General features: G+C 38.8%; 1 protein-coding gene across 1 annotated transcript; it reads left to right on the forward strand.

The window, feature by feature from the left end:
- Positions 1-3,831: 3,831 nt before the first annotated feature.
- On the forward strand, positions 3,832-23,855 carry ncmap (non-compact myelin associated protein). Its single transcript, XM_057858614.1, has 4 exons — positions 3,832-4,142; positions 22,732-22,826; positions 22,897-22,981; positions 23,123-23,855. The coding sequence occupies exons 2-4, from the start codon at positions 22,736-22,738 to the stop codon at positions 23,379-23,381; spliced, it is 435 nt and encodes a 144-aa protein (XP_057714597.1). The 5' UTR covers positions 3,832-4,142; positions 22,732-22,735; the 3' UTR covers positions 23,382-23,855.
- Positions 23,856-24,216: the final 361 nt, after the last annotated feature.

Raw genomic sequence — 24,216 nt, forward strand, 5'->3', positions numbered from 1 at the left:
CCAACCTTTAAGCAACCTTATATGCATTACGTAATGAGTTCAGGTATACAGGTAATTTAGATGGTCTTCCCATGTTGTAAGGATAGAATTGACCCTAACATTATTAAGTGAATTATTTTTCATTATGTTCAAACTTACATTTACCACTTTTCACTTGCTGAATGCGCCAGTCTACCCCCCCCCCCCCCCCCAACGCACATGTGATTGGCTGATGACTTGACCCACATCCGACATTCACGCTCACACTCACACAGCCCCGACAGAAGCGCACACACACACATAAGTTATGAGTTATGTCGACTTAAACAATTAATTGAAGCCGGAAAAGAACCACAGTTATATATTTTGGACATTGACGTTTATTGAACTGGAGAACTCCGTACAGGACTTGAATAACAGTAATAACAGTTATAGGTCATCATACGAGTAAAACAGTGAAACATTGCTTTTTTTACGTTCAGTACGTATGTTACGTCATATTACAGATTTTTTTTTTTTTTTTAATGTAATGGATGGATAACTACATCACCAAAACACGGAAATCAGTGCAGGGCAGTGGCTCCGCCCAGGGGATACAATTTTTGACTGGGGTAACTACATTGGCAAGACACCGTTGGGCGTGCCATATTCAATTGATGACCACCTTGGCAAAAAGCATAGCTTAAGCAGCCTGATTCTGAATTCCCCTCAAGAGTGATGGAAAACAAAAAACTAATTTTCAATTTATTATTATAAATATTCTTCTCAGTTAATTTTATTGCTGACACTACGTTTCGGGGTCATCAACATGTTGTGCCCCCCTGCCCCAAAAGTCAAACTCCGCCTATGTTTCTTTTAGTGCAGAGGTCACGGAACCGCGGACCTCGGTCCGGTTCCGGACCCCCAAGCCGTCTGGACCGAAGCTGTACGGAATAATACACGTTGCAACAACAAAAATCTTTTTTTTCCTGCGGGTTTGCAGAGTGGAGGGAGGCAACAAACAAAAACCTTCGCGGTGACTCGTGTGAGCCAGCCAATGGAAGTGAAGCATTTGAAAGTTATTTTTTAGAACAGCATGCCTCACACTCGCTTTCCAGACTCAGCGGAGTGACTGCCAAAAACTGAGACGAATGAAGTTGGAGGATGAGGCGAAAAGGTACGGCAAATGGCGTGCTCAAAACTACTCAAGATTGATGCAGAAAACAGAGTGTTTAAGGAGGAGTAGACCAACACATTTTTATTCATTTTACCTGGCGGCAGCACAAGACTGCTAAGCCTCATCGGCTACATTCGTCGAATTTGACACCCAAAGTACTACCGTGCGCGCTAAACTTGTTTTGTTTGGATGCATACAGACAGAACGTACTAAAAATGCCTTAAGAAAATACTTAAATGCAGTTATACCAAATAAGGACGGTTTAAATACACTACGTGATAAATGTGGTCAACTGCTTCAAAGCTAACACAAAAAAACCACAATGGTTAAAAGTATGAGAGGGTAATACATGCAAAAAGTATTTTTGAGGCAATGAAAAGGTTCTAAAAAACTAAATAAAAACAAAAATAGTGAGTACTCGCCGCTTCTGAACGATGTGCGCATGCGTGCGGATGCTTGCGCAAGCGCGCTGAGCGTTGTGTAGACGTTTCGCCGCGTAGTAAGGAATGACCGAACAACGGTAGCGCTTGTAAAAAGCAGCAATTTGAAAAGGCACAATAAGACGAAGCACGCAGCTTTTTCGCAAAGTTTCCCTATGAACTCTGCCATCCGTTCTCAAAAAATAGCGGAATTAAGGGCTCAATATGATCGCTTTATTATCTATTACTAATTAATTATTATTAAATATTATTTAATACTTACTATAAATTATTTTTTTATATTTTATTTATATTTTTGAATGCTGTAATTATCAGCATGGCCACGTAAAGATACGTTTGTATTTTTGGGAAAAAAAGAAGCATTAAAAATATTTCCGGACCTGAGATTGTTGTAATTTTTTAATTTCGGACCCAGAGGATTTTTAATTCATGACCCCTGTTTTAGTGTTTCTGAATGTTTAAAGTGCCTGTGACACGAAAAAGCATGTTTATTTCATAATACACGCGGTATTTTATGCCCCTGAATGATATGGGCCGCTTGGATGTGTGTGGAAGCGATCGCTATTTTTATTTAGTTTTTTTAATCCCGCGCCATGAAAATGAGTGACTTCCGGCTTCGGTCTTGCATTGAGGAGGAGGGCGCTGTGACGTGTATGGTAGAAGACGTCCTCTTCACGCTACAGTGTAGTGTTGTGTATGAGGACGAAGGATTCAGCTGATTTTGCAGATTAATACGTTTATTTTTCGTATCACGCCAGCCAAACGGCTGCAGAAAAATCATTCTGTATGAGGGAGAGGCGTATGCGCCTTTTTGGAGTTTCAAAGGTTCCCATTCACCGTGGATATTTACTGTGGGACCATTGGACTTATGAGGAAGTAAGTAAACATCTTGTTTTGTATTATGTCAAATACGAATACAGCGATTACAAAGTAAACACTACAAACTTCCTTTTCATGAAGGACTACTTACGTTTGATCATTGACAGGCATGTAAAAAGCTCTCCTAATGTTCATTAGCAGCAGCACGTTAGCTGCACAACAACTCCAGCCACCCTCCTCCAGGGAACGAACTTTAAATTGCTCTCCGCCGGGCGGTTTGCCGATCCGCGAAGACAATCGACAACCGGGTCGTCATGTCAAATAATCCAGGATATTTATGTGATTTTCCGTTTCGAAGACTTTGAAACATCACTCGGTTCAGGTTAGCATGTCGGCTAGCTGTCACGCCTTCTGGTTTGTTTACATTCTCCGAAGCCGGGGAAGGGAAATGACATATGTCCGATTTAGTTGTCATAAAATATCGTTCGGGAGGTGCGACAGTAAAGGTGAAGTCGACAGTTTTGACCATTATGGAGTAATTTTGCCATGTTGTCCTGAATGAATGCATTTTTATTATTTCATATTCCATTCAGCACAAGACTGTTATTTGTCATGACAATGACATTTATTTAGCAGTTGGGGAAAATACTTGGATAAAAAGAATATCCTGTAAAAATATTGAAGTAAAGAGACAGAAACCATGACATTTTGCCGCTCTCTTCGTCGCGTTTTCCTCGTTGTGAATAGTTCTCCCTCGACGGGCTGACTGGTCCTTCTCAAGCCATTTATATAGCTATTGGGGAAAAATACTTGGATAAAATGAATATCCTGTAAAAATATTGGAGTAGAGAGACTGAAACAATGACATTTTGCGGCTCTCTTCGTCGCGTTTTCCTCGTTCTGAATAATTCCCCCTCAATGGGCTGAATAGTAAAACCGATGAGCCCAGTCTACCGCTGACGTCATCCACCTGTTGGGGACGCTAAAGCCCTATAATGGTAGGCGTGGCTAACCGGCAGATTAAAAGACTAATTTCTCGTCATCTGTGCTTCGATAAATTGTTGTATATAGTCGAATCATCTCAAAATATGATTCTAATTCACATAATAATGCCATTTAATACTTTTTTCTCGTGTCATATGCTCTTTAAGAGTTGCACTTTTGAAATAATTCATTATTTTTTTTCAAGCTTTTTATCTTAGTTTGTTCTACTAGATAAAATGTCTGAGTGAGTGCTCGTCCAAGACTGGTGATTCCACACTTGTATTCCCCTCTTTGGTCGAGGTACTACGCATGGGAATTAAACTAAATGAGTTTTACGTTTCAAACCAGGAACGCCCTGGTCTAAGAACTCCCGCCAACATGGCAGCTTCAGCTGTTTTTTTTTTGAACAGGCGCCACGACGGGCACGCCTAAGGACCGAGCGGGAGGACCTGAAAAACCAGCTACCTTCGATTTAAGATTTTCAGCCGCACAAAGTGAAAAACCTCTTCTTCTTTCTCACTTGCACACACGAAGTAATTGGCATCCCTCTTCTTTTTAAACTCTTTAGTCCCTCTGCTGTCTTTCACGAGACAGGAAGGGGGGAAGGGGGGCCGACGTTGGACAGGACTTCACTCGTCTTGAGTGGACTATGCCCACTCTGTTCATTGAGAGAGGGAGGGAGAGGGTCGGTGAGGGTGAGACGTACGCTCATCATCTTCTCATTTGGAGAAATCGCGGACTGATATCACAGTGGAGCGTTGGAGGTAAATTCTGGCTACTTTAATGTTTGTTTTGTGTGTATATTGGTGCTTATTGTCAACTTACTACACTACTGATGACTGTTTTGTTGTTGTTGTTGTTAGTGTGATTCGGCTGATGCTGAGGCGGCTCTATTTTATTTATTTATTTTTTTGCGATAAAAGGGCACAAGCCACCCCTCACTCTTGAAAAGTATTTGCCTCATTGACTGCCATTGTTAGGAATAGACGTCCAATCTTAAGCAATTTCCAAGCTTGACCCAGTTTAGGAAGCGGTATAAGCACATTATTTTAGGGAAGAGGAAGGGGTTTAATCATAAGGTTTTCACAGATCTGTTATAGGCTTGGTCCTTTTTATTTGGTGTTTATTTTTCATCTTGTGTATATGTAGGTTACTTACTTTATTTTTTTTGTTAATATGAGGACTAGTAATATGACACTGATAATTGAGAAAATAAAACGGGGTAGGTTTTAATAAGCAAATGCTTCATCCTACTCCTTTTTGGGTAAATTATAGGGCTGCAGCTATCGATTATTTTAGTAGTCAATTAATCGATAAACCATTAGTTCGAATAATCGAGTAATTGGATAAGGAACATGAAAAATTAAATTAACTGAGCTGAGCCCCAAACGGTATTTAATTTTTTTTTTTTTAAATGAGGATCTATGTACAACAAAAGAACAATTGGCTAACTTACATCGCAAAAGTCCGCTAGTTCAAATGCTATAAAATGCAAAAACTTTTGTACAATGCTCTTAACAAATGGTTGACACATATTCCCACAAAAATAGGCTAAATATACCTATAAACTAAATTACGAATGCATTAAAAAAAAAAAATCCTCAAACAAAATTTTGCTTATGTTGGTCTTAACAGGGAGCACCTGTATTCAGCCATGTGAATTGAGGCCGAGTAGAAGGCAGTGTATCCACCCAAAACAATAAAACTAAATGCAAGCACTTTCAAAATAAACCATTACAACGTCACTTTAATTAAACAAATATTCGAATCAGCAAAATTTAATTCGAATATCTTTTTCTAATCGAATACTCGAGTTAATCGATTAATCGTTGCAGCTCTAGTAAATTCATAGGCCGAGTTTGACTTTGGGGGGGGCAATATGTTGATGACCCCGAAACGCAGTGTCAGCAGTAAAATTAACTTACAAGAATATTTATAATAATAAGTTGACAATGAGCGTTTTTTGTTTCCCATCAATCAGGCATAAAAATCTCTCACCTTTCGACGAAATTCGCCGTTTTGAAGCCAAAAAGGATGGCCTACGTGAATCGCGTAGATCCGAGGAGAAACTTTTTAAGGGGGGTGGGGGGGTCGGCTGTAGGCATGTGCCGGTTACCTTAATGGTTTACCATGCTATGAAAACGTCGCGGTTACAAAACCACTAAAATTTTCCGTCATACAGTAGTACGTATTCGTTATTTTTCATGTGCCAAGCCACTTCCCCTGTTTGATGCTGCGTGTGTCAGTGATGCTATTCCAGCAAACCCAAAAACAAACACTCCAAACACAAGGCATAAATTCTTCAATTTATTCATCTCTCAAATCTTGGTAACTGAAATATACAAAATGAATATATTTAAAACGTTGTACAATAGTATTTTTCCATGTGTGAGTAGCTTCAACTGGTTAGCACCAAAAAAAGTTCCCCAAAAACAAAACACATTTTCCTTTCAAATTCAAAATACAAACTAATTAAAAACTTACAAAGACGAATGTTAGCCTAGGCTTAGCTGGAAGAGCAACTTCGTCGAGGTTTTAAGTCTCACAACCGCTGAGTGAGAAACAAGCTTGAAGTGGAAAAAAAGGATAGCGTCGAAGATGGCTAATTGCGACAGATGATCTTGTCCTAAGCACAAATTCACGTTCGCTGGACGAGCGGAGGTCTCACTCCCAATTTTTTTTAAATGAATGCATTTGCCAGCATATTGAATTTGGTGAGTAATGGTTTCAATTAGAGATGTCCCGATCGATCGGGACGCCGATCGATCAGGTCCGATCACGTCATTTTCAAAGTATCGGAATCGGCAAAAAAATATAGGACATGCCTTTTTTAATATATATATATATATATATATATATGTATATATATAGTGTTTTAATTAATTTGTTTTCTAATTGTATTTAACGTTACAGACATAATATGTTACACTCATCCAGAGTCTTCAGTTTAGGCTTAAGGTAGGGTTATCAAATCTATCCCGTTAACGGCCGTAATTAATTTAAAAAAAAATGTATCACGTTAAAATACTTAACGCAATTAACACATGCGCTGCAAGACCCACTCACGCATTGTTGCATTTAATCTGTAATGGCTCCGTTTTACCTATATATAGAGCTAAAAGGCAGCGTAAAATGAGTAGAGTGAATTTTGGCAGCCTTTGGGAGCCTCTTTTTAATTGGCTAAAGCCTTACAATCCCTCTCCCTACGATTAGAAACATCGTGGGAAGCAATGTGGGGAAGAAAGGTAGTAATTGATCTTTTTCTTAACACCCTATGTTATTTCCCAACGCAGAGAAGATATATCAATTGGTACCACTATGCACAGTCATGGTTGCACTTCCCATCATGCATTTGGGCAGAACAGTTAAATGGCTACAGTATTATTTACTGAAAGCTCAACAAATACTTTAGATGGCAATATTTAGTCACAATATACAAAGTCACATTTATCCTTTAAGAATTACAAGTCTTTCTATCCGTGGATCCCTCTCACAGAAAGAATGTTAATAATGTAAATGCCATCTTGAGGATTTATTGTCATAATAAACAAATACAGTACTTATGTACTGTATGTTGAATGTATATATTAGTCCGAGTTGTATTCATTTTTTTCTTAATGCATTGCCAAAATGTATATGATCGGGAAAAATTATCTGGAATGATTAGAATTGAATCGGGAGCAAAAAAAAAAAAGCAATCGGATCGGGAAATATCGGGATCAGCAGATACTCAAACTAAAACGATCGGGATCGGGAGCAAAAAAACATGATCGGAACAACCGTAGTTTCAATCGTTTTCATATTTTGCGGTATGACAAAGTTACTGCTGTTCGTTGCAGCTTGCGTTGAACACTGCCAGAGCTAGCCAAATCTCCGGTGAAAAACTAGCTCCCGTTAAGTTAGCGTCAAGCTTGTGTATTTAACGGTAATATAAAAGCAGTGTTGTCAGTAACACGTTATGTGAGTAATGCCTAACTGTAATCTGATTACTTTCTTTCAGTAAAGAGCAATCTAACGCGTTCATTTTTCTAAATCAGTAATCTGATTAAAGTAACTTTCCTTGATGCCTTTGCGTTACTATTTTGTTATTGCCCCATAATGTCTGTAGAATGAAGAATACTGTAGTCATGGGAGTTACATTACATGTCACATTTTCTAATCGGGGATGGAAAAAAAACGGGTCACGTGTATTACCATGATGCGTGAGCCGTGAGCACTGGGAGTTTGCGGCCAAAACAACATCGCCTTGCTACCTCGCCAGGATACAATGAAATAGGCAGGAGATATACTACAAACGGCTGCATTTGCACACTGGAAACACAGTCATTACTTCACATTTTTGTCCAGTAAAGATGACAAAAATACCTCCGTGGGCTGCGAACTTTGCGCTGGCTCAAAAAGACTGTCGACCGCTATAAGCATCCAATTCAAGCACCACTTGGAATTACAGCACAACAGGTAACACGACAGCCAGGACTTTTTGATACTGCTCGTGCTCAATCCTCGGTTCAAGCTCTGTTGTTGTTGAAGGTTTTGAAAGCTTAGGTTTAAAGAAATTCTAAATATCCATCTTGCCTCCTCAGCTGTAGTTTTGGCTAAGCAAAGCAAACGGCTGTCTCTAGGGTGCTATAGTCACGTGATCTGTTCGAAAAATAATTTGGACCCATTATGAAATACTTTGAAGGATTCTTGTTTATTTTATTCATTTTTGTTGTTTGTTTTATTGCTCTAAAACTTTTATAGACAACATTTTAATGGCCATATTCAATGGTCTTTATTTTAAAGGGGAAGTTCAGAATTTTTTACATTAGGCTTAATCTTTGAGTTAGCCGGGGTTGAATTAGTCGTTGGAGTTGATTTGAACAAATTCTGTGCAGTTTGCCAGTTATTTGTTAGTTTCAGGGCTCCGGAGTGGCTAAGCTAGCGCGAGTCAATGGTGGTTGAAATCAACTCCTTCAACTAATTAAACCCACGCTAACTCGAATATTAAGCCTTTTGTGAAAAATAAAAATTGTCAAATTCGCCTCATGTAGGACGTTTCGCCGACGGAGGACATTTTGGCAGGACGACAAAACATATTTCCTTTACACCCTTCTCACCTTTTTAACCCCTGACCCATTTTCATGCCTGCATCATTCTTGAGGGGAATTCTAAATCAGGCTGCTTAGGCAATACTTTTCGCCAAGATCGTCATCCATTGACTATGGTATGCCCGCCGGTGTCGTGCCAATGTAGTTACCCCAGTCAAAAATTGTATCCTCTGGGCGGAGCCATATGGAGGTAGATGTGTGTCTTTATTATTCAATCCAAAAAAAGTAGCTTCATTCATTGAAGTTGCAATCATTTTCTGGGAGAAATTGAGCATTATCCGACAGAATTTCTGGGGTGCCAATAGTTTGGCCAGCAATGTATGCAAGTTAGCCAATTGTTCTTTTGTTGAGTTTAGATCCTCATTAATTTATTGTTTTATACCGTTTGAGGCTAATCTCAGGTATTTTATTTTTAAATGGGAGTCCAATTCCTTTCATTTGAAGAAACACTCGGGAATTTTATTTTTGTATTTGCGTTTAATGCTCTTTTGAAAGCGCAATCTTAGCAAGCCTTTGTTTGACATCTCCTAAAATGTTTTTTGCAGCGCATTTTTCGATAAATTGACTATTTCATAAATTGATGACTAAAATAATCGTAGCTGCAGCCCCAAATTGGATGTCTATCAAGCCAACCCAAAACTTTGAAAAGCCTAATCACCTTTAACTCTTTTGCTGCCATTGACTGCAATAGACATCAAATCTATTTGAACTGGTAGGGCTGGCAGCGATCATTCTCCACCAGGCTCTCCCAGTTAAAATGGATTGAACGTGTATCATTGTCAATTGCAGCAAATGAGTTAATAAATTACCCTAAATTGCCCTTTGCAACCTTTGATTTTTCTACGTGTACTCCTCAGATTCCCTATCTCATCTTTACCATTGTTGTTTAGCAGTATTAGTATATTATCACTTGCTAGTGTGCTAAAATATGGAATAAAATATTTATTTCTTTCAATGGTGACAGACCTTTAGTTTAAAAACATGTGTTTCTTAAATATTCAAACTTTAGGGTAAGGTAGAAGCGTCACTTCCAGACTTATGAAAAAGTACAAAACTGCCACAGTGTCAGATTTGGAAATTTAAATTAAAACAACGCGATTCATTGTGCAACCGTGACCTTTAAAAGTACTGGTCAGTTTAGTTCCTGTATGACGCTGTCCTGGTTTACAGACCTTCAAAATGTTGTTTGCTTAAGGTGAAAGTGCGTCACATGAGGATTTGTGGAACAATATAGAGATACTGTAAGTGTCACATGTTGACTAGGAAGCACCATCCCGTGACCTGATTTACTACCGTTCCCCTTTTCCTGACGTATGCAAATACAGCTACCTGCTGATTTCTCGCACAGTCATGCTCTCTTGCGTACAGCTAATGGTGGAGGATATATTTGAATATATATGGATATGGCAAAAAATCTTCTATTCACAATATAGGCCAACAATATGCCACATTATATTTCTATATTTTAATGAAAGATTGTACAATGATTATGGCAGCTTCCATTTAACAGGACTGTCAAAAATATGAACTGCATCAAGTAGTGATGCAATATAAAAGAGAAGCAAATCTAAAAATATCCATTTGTATCCATTTTCCAATTAAATAAATACACAGACATACAGTACAGGTAGTACCTGGGTAACGACGTTGAGGCTTCAACTGGGACTGTGTGCTTTGGTCAGATGAGACCAAGATTGAGCTTTTTGGCAACAAACACTCTAAGTGGGTCTGGCGTGCCACGAAAGATGCGTATGCTGAAAAGCACCTCATACCCACTGTGAAGTATGGGGGTGGGTCAGTGATGCTGTGGGGCTGTTTCGCTTCCAAAGGCCCTGGGAACCTTGTTAGGGTGCATGGCATCGTGAATGCTTTGAAATACCAGGACATTTTAAATCAAAATCTGTTGCCCTCTGCCCGAAAGCTGAAGATGGGTCGTCACTGGGTCTTTCAGCAAGACAATGACCCTAAACATATGGCCAAATCTACACAGAAATGGTTCACCAGACACAAAATCAAGCTCCTCCCATGGCCATCTCAGTCCCCAGACCTTGTTTTGTTGGCAAAAAGGGGTTGTACAAAGTATTAACACCAGTGGTGCTCATAATTGTGACACACATTATTTGATGTCAAATAATTTTTTCTTTATGTGGGATTTTTTTCCCCCACTGAATGAATGCACTTGTATTGAAGGTTGGTTGATTTTTCTTTTTTTCCATTAAGGTCCCATATTATTTGAATTAAAAAAATATATATTAGAAGAAAAAAAACACATCTTTTTCAGGGGTGCCAATAATTATGGAGGGCACTGTACAATCAAAAAGTATCTTTGAGGCAATGAAAATGTTGTAAAAAACGAAATAAAAACAAAAATAGCGAGTACTCGCCGCTTCTAACCGATGCGCGCATGTGTGCGGATGGTTGCGCAAGTGCGCTGAGCATTGTGTAGACGTTTCGCCGCGCAGTAAGGAATGGCCGAACACCTGTCGAGCACCGGACCCATTGGAAATTGCGGCAAGGTAAGGGATTAATGTCAAAAATGGTTAACTTCTTAAAGCTAAAAGTTTGAGTGATGGCCTATAATAGTCTTCATAAATCATTCAATCGTGTCGTTCGATCAATTCCTGCGCTTGTAATGGTGTTTATAACACACGTATTCGCTTAATTTCTTGATAACTGACTTTAGATAGTCCTCGATATTTCACCGCCTCGTAGAACGCAGTTACTCGAGGGAGCTCTAACTGCGGAGGGGCTAACTAGCGCCTTTCACACAGGGCTTCGCTAGTAAAGTTAGCGAACGTCAGTTGGGATCTGAATTGTCGCCAGTTGGCGTTGTGACGAGTTATTTAAGGCCCCTTTGTAAAGCGCTTGTTAACGATAAAAAAAAAAAAAAAAAAATCATGAGCAATGAGGTAACTAGAGTGATGAACTAGTGCCTTCCATACAAGTCATGTTCAGGGCTTTGTTAGTAAAGTTCTGAATGGTCACCAGTTATTTTTGACAACGAGTAATTTAAGGCCCATCTATACTCCGATAATTACAGAAAGGGAAGAGTTTTGCCTTGTTGTGGAGGTCGTTTCATTTGTTTAGCCATCGAGAGTTTATCAAACCGCTGTTCGTAGAGGTGTGCAAAATTTCCGATTCTTAGATTATTCGCGATTCGGCCGTGGAAGATTCGAGAACGATTCACAAACATCCAAATTCCGATTATTGAAATATGCCAAGTAAAGCAGAAGTACAACACACTCAGCGCGCCGCGCGGTCAATGAGCAACGGAGTGAGAGTAGCTAAACATCATGCTTCTCATTACCCGGCCCCTCGGGTAATGCCAATGCTCAACTCACGGCTCTAGCTCAACTCATGCCATGAGATAAAAAACACAACAACATACCTGACTGCTGCCGAAAAGCTGGTACAAAGTACATCCACATAATGTTACGGTAGATATCATTTATATAGGACTAGATGCTTTATAGATTCGGTAGCGTTAGCAGCACACCTACAAAAAGCTAGATGCGGGCGTTAGTAAACAGCCGCCATCTTAAAGCAGTACACTTCCCTGCAAGGCTGTTGTAGCGAACCTTCCAAGCAAACCTAATTAACTTTTTATCTAAAATACTCCTAAATCGGTAAAATATTGACTTGAATCTATCTTTAAAATAGTTTTAAAACTTTCACATGTCGAAAGAAGACAAAAGGGAAATTATGGAATAACGGGAGCAATTTTAACAACTTTAACGGTTGATTCACAACATTAAATTAATTGAATGTTGTTTAAAGCTGCTGATACAGAATGGGGACTGGAGTTTTTTATTTACTATTATTTTTGTATATTGTTTACTGCTATATGTTAACTTGATACTGAAATAGTAGTTTGGTTTAGCCTGAGAGTATTTTTGAACAATTTTGGAACTAATGTACAAAACATTTAAAAAAAAAAAAAAAAAAAAAAAAAAAAGGAGGGGGGTGCATCAATAATCGCTTTATAATTGAATCTGAGCCTCTGAATCGTAATCATAATCGAATCGTTAAGTGCCCAAAGATTCCCAGCTCTAGCTGTTCGTACACCCCCCCATTCATAAAACAGCTTACATGTGTACTTCTGTTTATCCAGTATGATGCCCTATCAATTGAAGTTAAAGACCATGGGACGTATTGCTTTGGTTGAATGTAAATAAAGTTATGATCACTACAGTTAATGCTTTTGAAGACTTGTAATTTTTTTTATCTACCTACCGACCGACCTACCGACCTACCCACCTACCCACCTACCTACCTACAGTGGGGAGAACAAGTATTTGATACACTGTCAATGGGAAAACCCATTGGCAGTGTATCAAATACTTGTTCTCCCCACTGTACCAACCAACCAACCCAACCAACCAATCAATCAAACACAAGAAAATGAGAGAAATTTGGCTCGATTGTCAAGCTAAAACGACCGGCGCCCGAGATCTGGCAGATTGTGTGTGTGACGCCTGTCTGCATCAATATAATTCCTTCTAGTGAGGGGAGAATTAGCGGTGTTTTGAGCTGTTTATGCTGTTGCATTGTGTTCGTCCTGCACATATTCCAGGTTCCCTCATGAAGAAACACCCCTCGTTGTCAATAAAAGACAATTCAGAATTGACAGTGAGGGGTGTTCCTTCAACAAGAAAAAAGGCTCAGTGCTTTAATACTGAATGGCGGCGATGATGGCAGACAATTTCGTTTCTAGTTTCAGCGACGAATCCGACGTAGAAGGACGTAACGAATGTTCATCTAATGGTGACGAGGACAGTTACGAAGCTTTAATCGGTGTTTTAGGTTACCAATTTGAGCCCAAACGAACGCCAATGCAGCGTATGAAACGGTCATTGAGGGGAGAAATGACACTGATGAAACATCGGCAGCAGATCGTGTGGGAAACAACGAATGATATTGTTTGCATTTCTTTTTGTGAAGCTGCTACACCGTGACCGCAAAATAAAGTAATGTATAGAATAATCATCATTTATTGCGCTATCATAGTTTTTCGCTCTGCCAACAGACACAAATATGAATGGGATCAGAGGATTTGTTCTATATATTTTACGAGCGATAATTTATACATGTGTCCGGTCCTGTATCCAATGCGTGATATTTTTTCATTGTAAAAGAGTACTCACTCTGGCCATTTCGAGCTTGGCTGCTCCCCTCCTTTGCTTAGCCTTAGCCTCCTTTGCCAGTCATCCTCTTTCTTGATATCTCGGGACATTTAGGTGGCTGGTGTATGGTGGGCACCGCATCTGCTTTGAGCAGCAATCTTGCAGCAAAACCCGATTTCACTTGTCCATAGTTCGAGAAGCTTTCAGGTGGAAAATAACAGAAAACCGCGCCGGAGGCTGGGTCTAGAAAATTAGCCCTCTTTGCACGGATGAACTTTACCCATTGTCTGCGTAGTCCAGCTTTTTTTTTTCGCGTTCGGGAACTCTTGGATACTATATTCCGATAAATAGCTATTTGTACTCCACATAGCACAGCAGTTTTGAACCATTTTAGTGATGTTTTGGTCAAACAAACCCGAACGCTACTCTCTCGTCGATAAAAAACAATGGCACCTGGCTCCGCCTCGACTGTCAATCACTTCGTGTGACGTCGCTGCCCCATTCGGCTGTTTCTGGAACACTTACGGAAATGTTCGTCATTTTCGATCTATTTTCGATAATTGCTCATTAATGTGATTGATTTTTTTTGTTAACTTTATCAATATTTGTTATCTTGGCACATAACGGTTCTATTGATGTCTCACACCCCCTTTGCCGTTACATACCCTTTAAGTGAATGGAATTTATACTGTACCTGTAAATTCATATTTTATGCTGTACAGCTGTTCTCTGCTTAATGTAAATGGGACATACTGTATATTTTATCATTTAGATTTTGTATAATTTGCTACTTAATGTGTCTTATATGTTCTGATATCAGGATGAGAGATTTAGACTTGTATATGTTAAATTATTGTGTACTGCGTTTAATTCGAGATTTCTCTGGTTGCACTTTGAAATGCACTTTTCCGCGCGTGCCGTGTGTCCATGTTACTTTGTCACCTTTTTCACCCCTAACCAGTTTGCATGCCTGCAGCACCCATTTCTCTCAGCAAGGCGACTGATTCACTAGTAAAGCCCAAATAGTCATTGAATATAGCAGCATTTAACACAACATACCTCACAGTCCAGTGATCCCTCGCTATTTTTGTTCAATTTAAAAAAAAAAAAAAAAAAGCTGTGTTTTATAGAGCTGTCTCGAGCCGATCACGTACTCTCTCACTCTCACCTCACTCCTGCCGCTTTTCTTGGTCAGGAAGTGCACTGAAGTTGCTTATTAAAGTTAATGATGATTGACAGACAGTTACGGTTTGATCTTGCCGGAGACGCTTGTAAGCCAAAACTTCAAAGCGCTGCATGCGTTAACATAGTTTAACTTGCTGTGGCAACTCATTGTGTGTAAGTGAGCAACTTGATTGGATTTTAGTGGACTCACTTAATGAAGCATTTAATAAAGACAAGCAATTTTGTTTTTTTTTTGTTTTTTTAATGATTAGGCGTCTATTTTTTCTTGTTTAAAAATAATTCGGTGGGACAGTAGCATGTTCAAAAATCATCATAGTTATTACACCTAAAGTGTTTAAAAGCCATATATATATATATATATATATATATATATATATATATATATATATATATATATATATATATACATGAAAGTTTTTTTTTTGTATACTTTTATACTTTGGGGGGAAAAACGTGGAAAAAAAGTCTTATTTGTACATAGAAAATTTGGTGGGGGGGGTCGCTACTTCGCTGTTTTTCACTTATCGCTGCAGGTTCTGGTCCCCATTAATCGCGAAAAACGAGGGGTCGCTGGATCTTTTTTTAATTTACTTATTTATATGACTTATAATACATGTTTTTGGATACTTATTTTGAGATTTAGGGGTTATTTAGGGGTACTTTAAGGATTAATTCCAATTTACGTGGAAATTCGGGTCAGATCGCCAGCGTAGGAACGGAACTCGTTTGTAACCCGGGGACTACCTGTATTCACATAAGTAAGTATTCACTTTTACTGATGACTATCGTATTGGTTTGTTGGTTCAGGGCAAAGTGAAAAATGTTTTATCGGGTTACTCGATTAATGGATGGAATTTTCAGTAGAATACTCAATTACAAAAATATTCGATAGCTGCAGCCCTAGTATATCATAGTTTTTTTTATGAGGTGAGGGATCAGAATTTTAAATATATAATATTTTGTAGGGAAACCGCAAAGATTAGACTTGCAAAACAGCCTGTCTCAAAACCTTCATGTGAATCTTAACAATTTTAACTGCGTGTGCTGTATAATGAGAGGATGTCTGAGCATCAAGAAACCACTTATCAGGAGCTGTCACCTCTGCAAACATTCAGCATGATATATGTTGCCGCTAATGTGCGGGGTTAATAATATGTCAACATCGCCAGTGATTGTCACGTAATGTTTGCCCTCCAGCGAGAGAACAGAACGTCACTGCAATGCAAAACCCATTTCAGTCAAATAGGATGCAATAAGTCACAACCGGAATGATGGTTAGATTTAAGTACATTCCCTTGAAAAAAAAAGAAAAAAAAAAAAAAGAAAAAAAAGACCAGACATCATGTGAAAGCTTTTTTTTTTTTTATGTTTAGCTGTGAGCACTTTCCACATGGGGATATGACAATATATCAAAAAAGTTATATGTGGTGATTAAGGGTGTAACGGTACATGTATTTGTATTGAACTGTTTCGGTACGGGGTGCTTGGTTCGGAACGGAGGCGTACTGAACGAGTTTCTGACATAATGTAACCCTTACTTTTCAAGGCTGTGAGTCGATCGGGTTACAGTTTCTTTGTGTAGATTATATTTACTCCTTCTTCTCAACTATAATAAGGACCAACACGGTAGGACAGTATATAACCCAGAAACGTCAACGGCGCGACAACGTGGCCATCGCGAGAATGCAGTAAAACGCGGGCGTTAAAGTCAATCAGCCAATGCACACCAGTCGCAGTGTGGCCGCGTGTTAGACGCGTCCCAGAAGCGACTCAATGGGACGCACGTGAAAAGAATGGAAGTTTTTTATTTGACGCGAGACGCGGCCGTCCTGCGTCAATACTACTAGCTAGGATCAGGCAGACCGGAAGTCACTCGTGTAAAAATATGGTGTATCCGGTCGATTTTCAAACTAATATGCAATCGTAACTCACTTCTTGAGTCCATCAGATCTCTTGAGTGGTAGATCGGGGCACAGTTGACTGTCTTTGTTGATTTACTGCTGTCTTCTCTGCTATATTAATAACAAACACGGCCTGGTGTTCAATACAAAACCCTCCTACCACAACAAAACAAGTAGGAACTAATATTCACATAGGAACTAAAGTTATACAACATAAAATATACAATATAAACAGGGGTGCACATATTTTTTTTGCCCAGGTTATCAGAGGAGGACCTGGAGATGTGACTTGGTCCTCATTGATTCCCGCCTGATTCCCGCCTGATTCGATAAAATTATGACAAGCTTTACTTAGAGCCAATTATCTTTAATTAATTATATTAACAATTAATGCTTGATTAACATCAACTGGCACAACAAAATTGCCATTACGTTGAAGTGAAATGTAAAGAAATAAACGTAAAAGCACTCATTCAAAATAAAGGGCATTATGCGGCTCCCACATTAACTCCAAGCCTTTGTAAAAGTGGGATGTACTCCTCATAAGAGCTCATTGAACGTGCATGTTTAGCTTTGTGAAATGAGAGCAAAAACACGTTTGTCAGTGCATGGCGCTCTTCTTCATTAACTTTATTCCGCCACTTGTCAATAGGGCGAGTGGGGTGCTGTCTGACATCGATAGTTTGCTTAATTGCCATATGCTCTGTTTTTTTCGTGATTTTCAAAGTTTGGATGGCTGAAATTCTTTGACCCTACATAACATGCTCTGCTCTTATCAGCGACATTGGGATTCTCACGGCAAATTTTGTACCACATTTCCGTGCGAGCATCATTTGCTTCTAGCCATGGTACCTCCTGCGGCCTCTTTTCAGCAAAAGTCCTTTTTTTTCGGTAGCTCTGGTGACGTCTCTGTCGTCTGTCTGCCTTTTGACGGGGGTGGAGGAACACAGAAATAATTACTCAGTGGGGCCTGCCTCTTTGACATTTTGAGATGTGATTTTCTCGTGTCCGCCGCAAATACAGTGGTCAGCCATCGGTATGCAAAAGCGTATGGAAGCCGTTGAGAGCCAGCGCGTTTGTCTACGTCCAGTACGCATGCGCGCATGCGGATCACTTACTGTATGTGCACCCCTGAATATAAATGAATACTACATTACATTTGTAAAATATAAACACATAATAAAATAAATAATAGCCCTTCAAATAAAATACATTGAAATGAGCTAAAACACCTGCAATTAAATGATAAGAATAATACACAGATCCCGCTTATACAATTAAATTTATTAATTTCTGTGTGGCGTTTTAACTTGAGAAAATCCACCAATAAAGCTTTTGAAAACCGTTCATTAGAAAAAAAAATGATTCATTGAGGCATTTCATTTGTAAAATACATGTTAAAATCGTTGTCATTGGGATTTCTTTTCTCTTTAGCACAGGACTTGTTTTTTCTTCTTTCTTTCAGAAAGAAAGCTGTCCAATACGCGGGGTCTGAAAGGCAAATTGTTGTTGGATTATCGTCTTTAAATACCCGGTACTTTTTGAGCAGAATTCTAGCTTTGTATAGGCTAATGTTCCTATTGTTGAAAGGTGTGTAATAAACAACTAGCACATTTATATTATGCATTTTGTTTTCTTACTGTACCGAAATGAACCGAACTGTGACCTCATAACCGAGGCATGTACCGAACCGAGAATTTTTGTGTACCGTTACACCCCTAGTCGTGATACTTTGTAAAATAAAAAAATAAAATAAAAAAATAAAAACATCCAAAAAAGGACATCCAATTCATTTTAACTGGAGTGGATGTCTAGCGCTGTCAAATTAATGGCACTGAAACCAACGTATTCACTGCCACTTTTGTGGGGATCTACAGGTCACTTCGTGTTCATTTTAGAGCATTTACAGGTTACTTCTTGTTGATTTTGAGTCACTTCCTATTCATTTGGGGACATTTTTGCGTCACTTCCATTTCAGTAACCCCAAAACAACAGGACATGACCTGAAAAGGCCCCCAAATTAACAGGAAGTGACCGGAAATCAAGAGGAAATGATATGAAATGCTCAAAAATGAACTGTTTATTCGCTGCCAACCTATCAGTTCAAATGCACCCTCCTGCTATGTTTTCAATAATTGATTTTAGTCATTCCCTGTTTTGTTATTCGTGTGAAAAGACGATGGAGTAACTCCATTTATGACCTGCGTGCACTTCACTTAAAACTGGAGTGTGATTGTAAATTGAAGCCTTGGAAGTGTCATAAAACTACATGAGGTTGTTATCATATATTCTCATGTAATAAAAATTTTCTGTGACATATAAGAGTGCCTGTTCACCTACTGTCATGGAAAACTATTAAGCTTTAGTAAAAAAAAAAAAAAAAAATTGCCTTATATGGACAGATGATGACATACAATTTTGGAGCAAAAAGAAAGCAATAAATGCCTAAGCTACATAAATTTACCGTAATTTTCGCACTATAAGGCGCACCTGACTATAAGCCGCACTGGACTATAAGCCGCAGCTATCCTCACTGTATTATGGGATATTTACACCAAAAGGTATCAACCGGCAACACTTTATTTGACAGCGGCATCATAAGACTGTCATAAGACCAAATGAACCACCATGAAGCTTTGAACCAATTAGCTCCAAAGCTTCATTGCTTCAGGAAGCTTCATTTGGCCATCATTGTTCTCTTGGAGACAGTCAACCTCTGCTGCCAGCTGCTGTCAACACTGTTGTCATCCAACATGCCTCATAGCATGCATTGCAGCCCTACAGATGTAAATACATCAAAATTCATGTTATTTCTTCAGTTACTGTTCTTGTTGGTTCATTAATTGCTAGTTATGGAATTTATTAACACTTTATTTGAAGGTGGTGCCATCAGACTGTCATAAAACCATCATAATTTTGAAATGACACTGCCGTGAGCATTAAATAATGCTTATGACAGATGTAATTTTGTGTTATCTCCCTTTTGAATGGTTTTAAAAGATCCGCGCTGGTCATAAATGGAGTTGGTGACATAATTTGCCGGATGATACTTAATGACATCTGTCATAAGCAATCATTCATGCCCATGATAATGTCACGTCATAATTATGACTGTCTCATGGCAGTCTTATGACGCCGCTGTCAAATAAAGTCTTACCTATTAACCCAAATAAATCAACAAATAAGCCGCACTGGACTATAAGCCGCATGATTTAAAATGAGGGAAAAAAGTAGCGGCTTATAGTCCAAAAATTACGGGAGTCATGAATGATTAAAAGCAGCTCGGCATGATGCCTTTGAGAAGATTTGGTTTTAACCTTTCTCAATCAAGCAATTTTTAATTTGCATATCCAAACAGGAAGGTTTGTGTCAGCCCACAAATTAACCCCGTAAGGGCACTCTGTCAGAGTCACGAGCAGAAATTTGTAGAGATGTGACTGAAAATTTGGTGCAACAACAAAAAAATGCATTAAAATCATCTCTCATTTTTCGCGGTTAATGGGGACCAGAACCCGTTGCGATAAGTGAAAAAAACATGAAGTAGTGCCTCCCGCCGCCCATGTGTTTAATGTATGTAATCCATTTGAAAGAGATACATATAAGAAGTTTTTTCCACTTTTTTTAATTCCCAAAGTATAATTGAAAAAAAAATGTATATAAATATTTTAATAAATGGCTTTTGAGCACTTCAAATGCAATAATTGTGATAAGTTTCAAACATGTTACTGTCCCACCGAATTATTTTGAAACAAGAATAACGTCGAAAAATGCTTGTCTTTGTTAAATGCTTCATTGAGTGAGTCCAATCAAATCCTCGCAAACTGCTCACTTACACACAATGAGTTGCCACAGCAACTGTTTAACAAGTTAAACGATGATTGACACATGCAGCTCCTTGAAGCTTTGGCTTCCAGGCATCTGTGGCAAGATCAAACCTGGCTGTCAATCATCGCTAACTTTAATGAGCAACTCCAGTGCACTGCCTGACCAACAAAGAGCAGCAGGAGGGAGAGTGAGACTATGTGATCGACTCGTTCGTTTGGCGTAGTGTGAATGCTGAACCTGTTCAAGAAGTCATTTGCAAGTGTTGTTGCGAGGTCGCTCTCCAACCTGACACTGGTCCGTTTGAAAGTGCACAAAAAATGTAACGGCATTTGTATTCATTACGTACCGTACCCGTACGAGCGTCACGGTTCGGTGCATGCAGTCAGACGGTAAATACTTTTGAATGAAAAAAAAAAAATCCATGTCTGTTAGTCCTCCTCAAATCAAGGGGTTGTAGAGGTAATATCTGCCGATAAATATAATATCGATATCAGTTTTTCGGTTTTTGGGCCAATCTGACATCACTCTGTGAGTCATACGTGATATGGCAGTGCCTTATTGGCACTTTGCACTATTTTGATTTCAACAATATCGTGGTGCAATATAGGCACTTTTTCCATAACTTCAATTGAAGTTGTTCACTCAATTTATACAGAATGTTTATTTGGAAAATCTTGTAGTGGTTACATTTATCATTGTTAAGGCATCCAGTGGGCATCACAATACAATTAGCCATAATATGCTAAGTCCATGACCGCTATATATCGGTATCGGATGATTGGAGTTGGACAATACAGGTAGTCCCCGGGTTACAACGTACTCGACCTGCAAGATTTTGACTTTAAGACGCAGGAGTCTCGTCCGCCATTTGTCTCCAGTGTTATTAGTTTTTTTTGTCACATAAACAGTACCTTATTGTACCTCACAGTATCTTATTTTTTTCTTTACTGTATTAATATGACGTGTTGTGTCTTCAGTAAACATGAAGTTGTTCAACTGTACAGACGGCAAACAAGGCATATGTGCTTTTTGAAGCTTTTTACTTCCTTCACTTTTGACAATTTGTAAAGCTGTAACACACATATGTACACTCATTTTTAAAATAAAACACTTGACACAAAACAATTCTTCAAACGTCCATCTAGTCTAGTGCTGCAACAATTAATCGATTAACTCGAGTATTCGATTAGAAAAAAAATTCAAATTAAATTTTGTTGCCTCGAGTATTCGCGTAATTAAAGTGGCGTTGTAATGGTTTATTTTGAAAGTGTTTGGATTTAATTTGATTTATTAGGGTGGATACACTGCCCTCTGGTCTGCCTCTTTTCACATGGCTGAATCCAACTGCTCCCTGTTAAGACCAACCTAAGCTAAGTTTTCGTTTGAGCTAATGTTTTTTAATGTATTCATAATTTTGTTTATAGGTATAATTAGCCATTTTTTTGTGGGAATATGTGTCTGAAACATTTGTTTAGAGCACTGTTAAAAAAAAAAAAAAAAAAAAAAACTAGCATTTTATAGCATTTCAGCTAGTGGATTTTTCTATGTAAGTTAGCCAATTGTTCTTTTGTTTTACATAGATCCTAATTTTTTAAAATTTATACTGTTTGAGGCTCAGCTCAGGTATTTTTTCATGTTCCTTATCTGATTACTCGATTATTCGAACTAACTAGTCCATCGATTAATCGACTGCTAAAATATTCGATAGCTGCAGCCCTAATCTAGTCGATCAATATGTAAATTTAGTAGATTAAATTAGCCTAATTTTCCTAACAAAAGTCCGGTGGCTTAAATGCTACGAATGCTGACGTGTTAGAAATAGCTCACACGTAACTCCACAAACTGTAGCTCTAAACTTAATTACAAATGCATACGGTATATTAGCTGAAACAACTTACAGCCTTATGTGGGCCAAATCAGCCAAACTATACTTTATCCATGTCAGGCGTCTGAGTCTGCTAAGTCATACAAGGCAGTATATCCTCCATCATTAAACAATATACAATACTTTTGAACTTGGCTAGTAATTGGATGGTTATTTTGAGATTTAGGGGTACTTAAAGGGTTAATCCAGATTTACATGAAAATTCAGGTTACGTTGCCATCGTAGGAACGGAACTCGTTCGTAACCTGGGGGCTACCTGTATCGGGATATCGGCCGTCAGTTAAAAAGTCATTATCGGACAACTCTAGTTTAAAGAATATTTAACTGCTTTTGTTACTCTGTAGGTTCATGCTAAAGATGCAAACTTCAACCGCCTCAGCTGAAAACACAACATCGCCTTCCAGCATTACCAAATCCAGAGATCAAATCCTCATCCAGAGTAAGAGCCTTCCTGTGATGCTCTCCACATATCATGGCAGTAAGATAACATCCTGTTGTTCTTCGCCCAGGTTCTGGCGCGATGATCGCCGTCATTGTCATCGGCATCATCATCATTCTCACCATTCTTCTCTTCATCCTGAAGACATACAACAAGTAAGGCCGCATTCCGTTTTAAGTGATGCTCAGCAACTGTATGGAATAAACAACACACAAACGCATGGGCACTTTCAACGATGGTGACACTTTGTCAACATTTTTTGACTGCATAATTGTATGCAATTTGCGTTTTCTCAGGCGGACCCACACATCCCGACTCCTAGGATCCGGTGGGGCTGCCAAACCGGCTAAGAAGACGCCCCAGTCTGCAGTTCCGACCGTCCCCATGACCCCTGTCGGGGTCAACTCCGTGTCAGGCGGGGTTCCGTGTTCGAACCCCGGCTCATCAGAGTGGCCCAGAACAGAAGTGAGCTCTGTAGACGGCACAACACATGAGTTCAACACGACTAACGGATCCACGACGGCAACCATTCACCTCACGTCGGGAAACACGTAGCATCCGCTAAAAAGGTTGACTGACACACCCGCCTTTATAGATTGAATTCTGTGGAAACACAATCTGGTTGTTATTGTTAATCAGAGACAGAATGTGAACAAAAAGACAACACAAAAGGGCTTCAAGAAGGATGTGAATTGAGGCTGCTTTTGACTCAGTGTTTGCGCTAGTAGCGCTCAACTACATGCATTTACTCATGTTAGCATCATATTTAGAAGAGACACAAGTTTTAGCACTGATTTATCATTTCTTTTAAATTCGTCATACATTTTATTTCTTGTTTGTCTGTTTTGACCAGGTTTTATTTTTTGTAAAACACCCACGCCAACCCATTTTGCACTTTACTTTTCATCATTTTCTGCATTAGTAGTGTTCATTTGATATATTTTAGGGCATTAGATTAGAATTAAATGCTATGTTGTTTGATGTAATGGTCGAAAAAAATGTAATGATCTGTCAATGCAAATAAAAATGTGAACGATTTTCTGATTCTCAATGTGCCTAATGATTGATTGGTGACTAATCCACCATAAGGCGATTGCTTCCAGTGACCATACGCATTTAGCAATTAGTTGTCATACATGTGTTATTGTTCATATTGCACAAAATGCTACAACATAATTAGTGCTGCAACGATTAATTGATTACCTCAAGTAATTCGATTAGAAAAAAACTAATCAAATTTTGCTGCTTCGAGTATTGGTTTAATTTAAGTGGCGTTGTCATTAGTTTTGTTTTGAGTGGATACACTGCCCTCTAGTGGCAACAGTTACTATGCCATAACTCGTCAAACATCGCTGAATCCAGCTGCTCCCTATTTAGACCAATGTTAGAT

Source organism: Corythoichthys intestinalis, chromosome 15 (assembly GCF_030265065.1).
Source record: "Corythoichthys intestinalis isolate RoL2023-P3 chromosome 15, ASM3026506v1, whole genome shotgun sequence".
NCBI lineage: Eukaryota > Metazoa > Chordata > Actinopteri > Syngnathiformes > Syngnathidae > Corythoichthys > Corythoichthys intestinalis.

Bases quoted from the DNA above. Each gene is read 5' to 3' on its own strand.
- ncmap (XM_057858614.1), top strand. From the start codon at position 22,736: ATGCTAAAGATGCAAACTTCAACCGCCTCAGCTGAAAACACAACATCG. The intron at 22,827-22,896 runs GTAAGAGCCTTC...TTCTTCGCCCAG, and splicing joins AGATCAAATCCTCATCCAGA to GTTCTGGCGCGATGATCGCC. The intron at 22,982-23,122 runs GTAAGGCCGCAT...GCGTTTTCTCAG, and splicing joins ATCCTGAAGACATACAACAA to GCGGACCCACACATCCCGAC.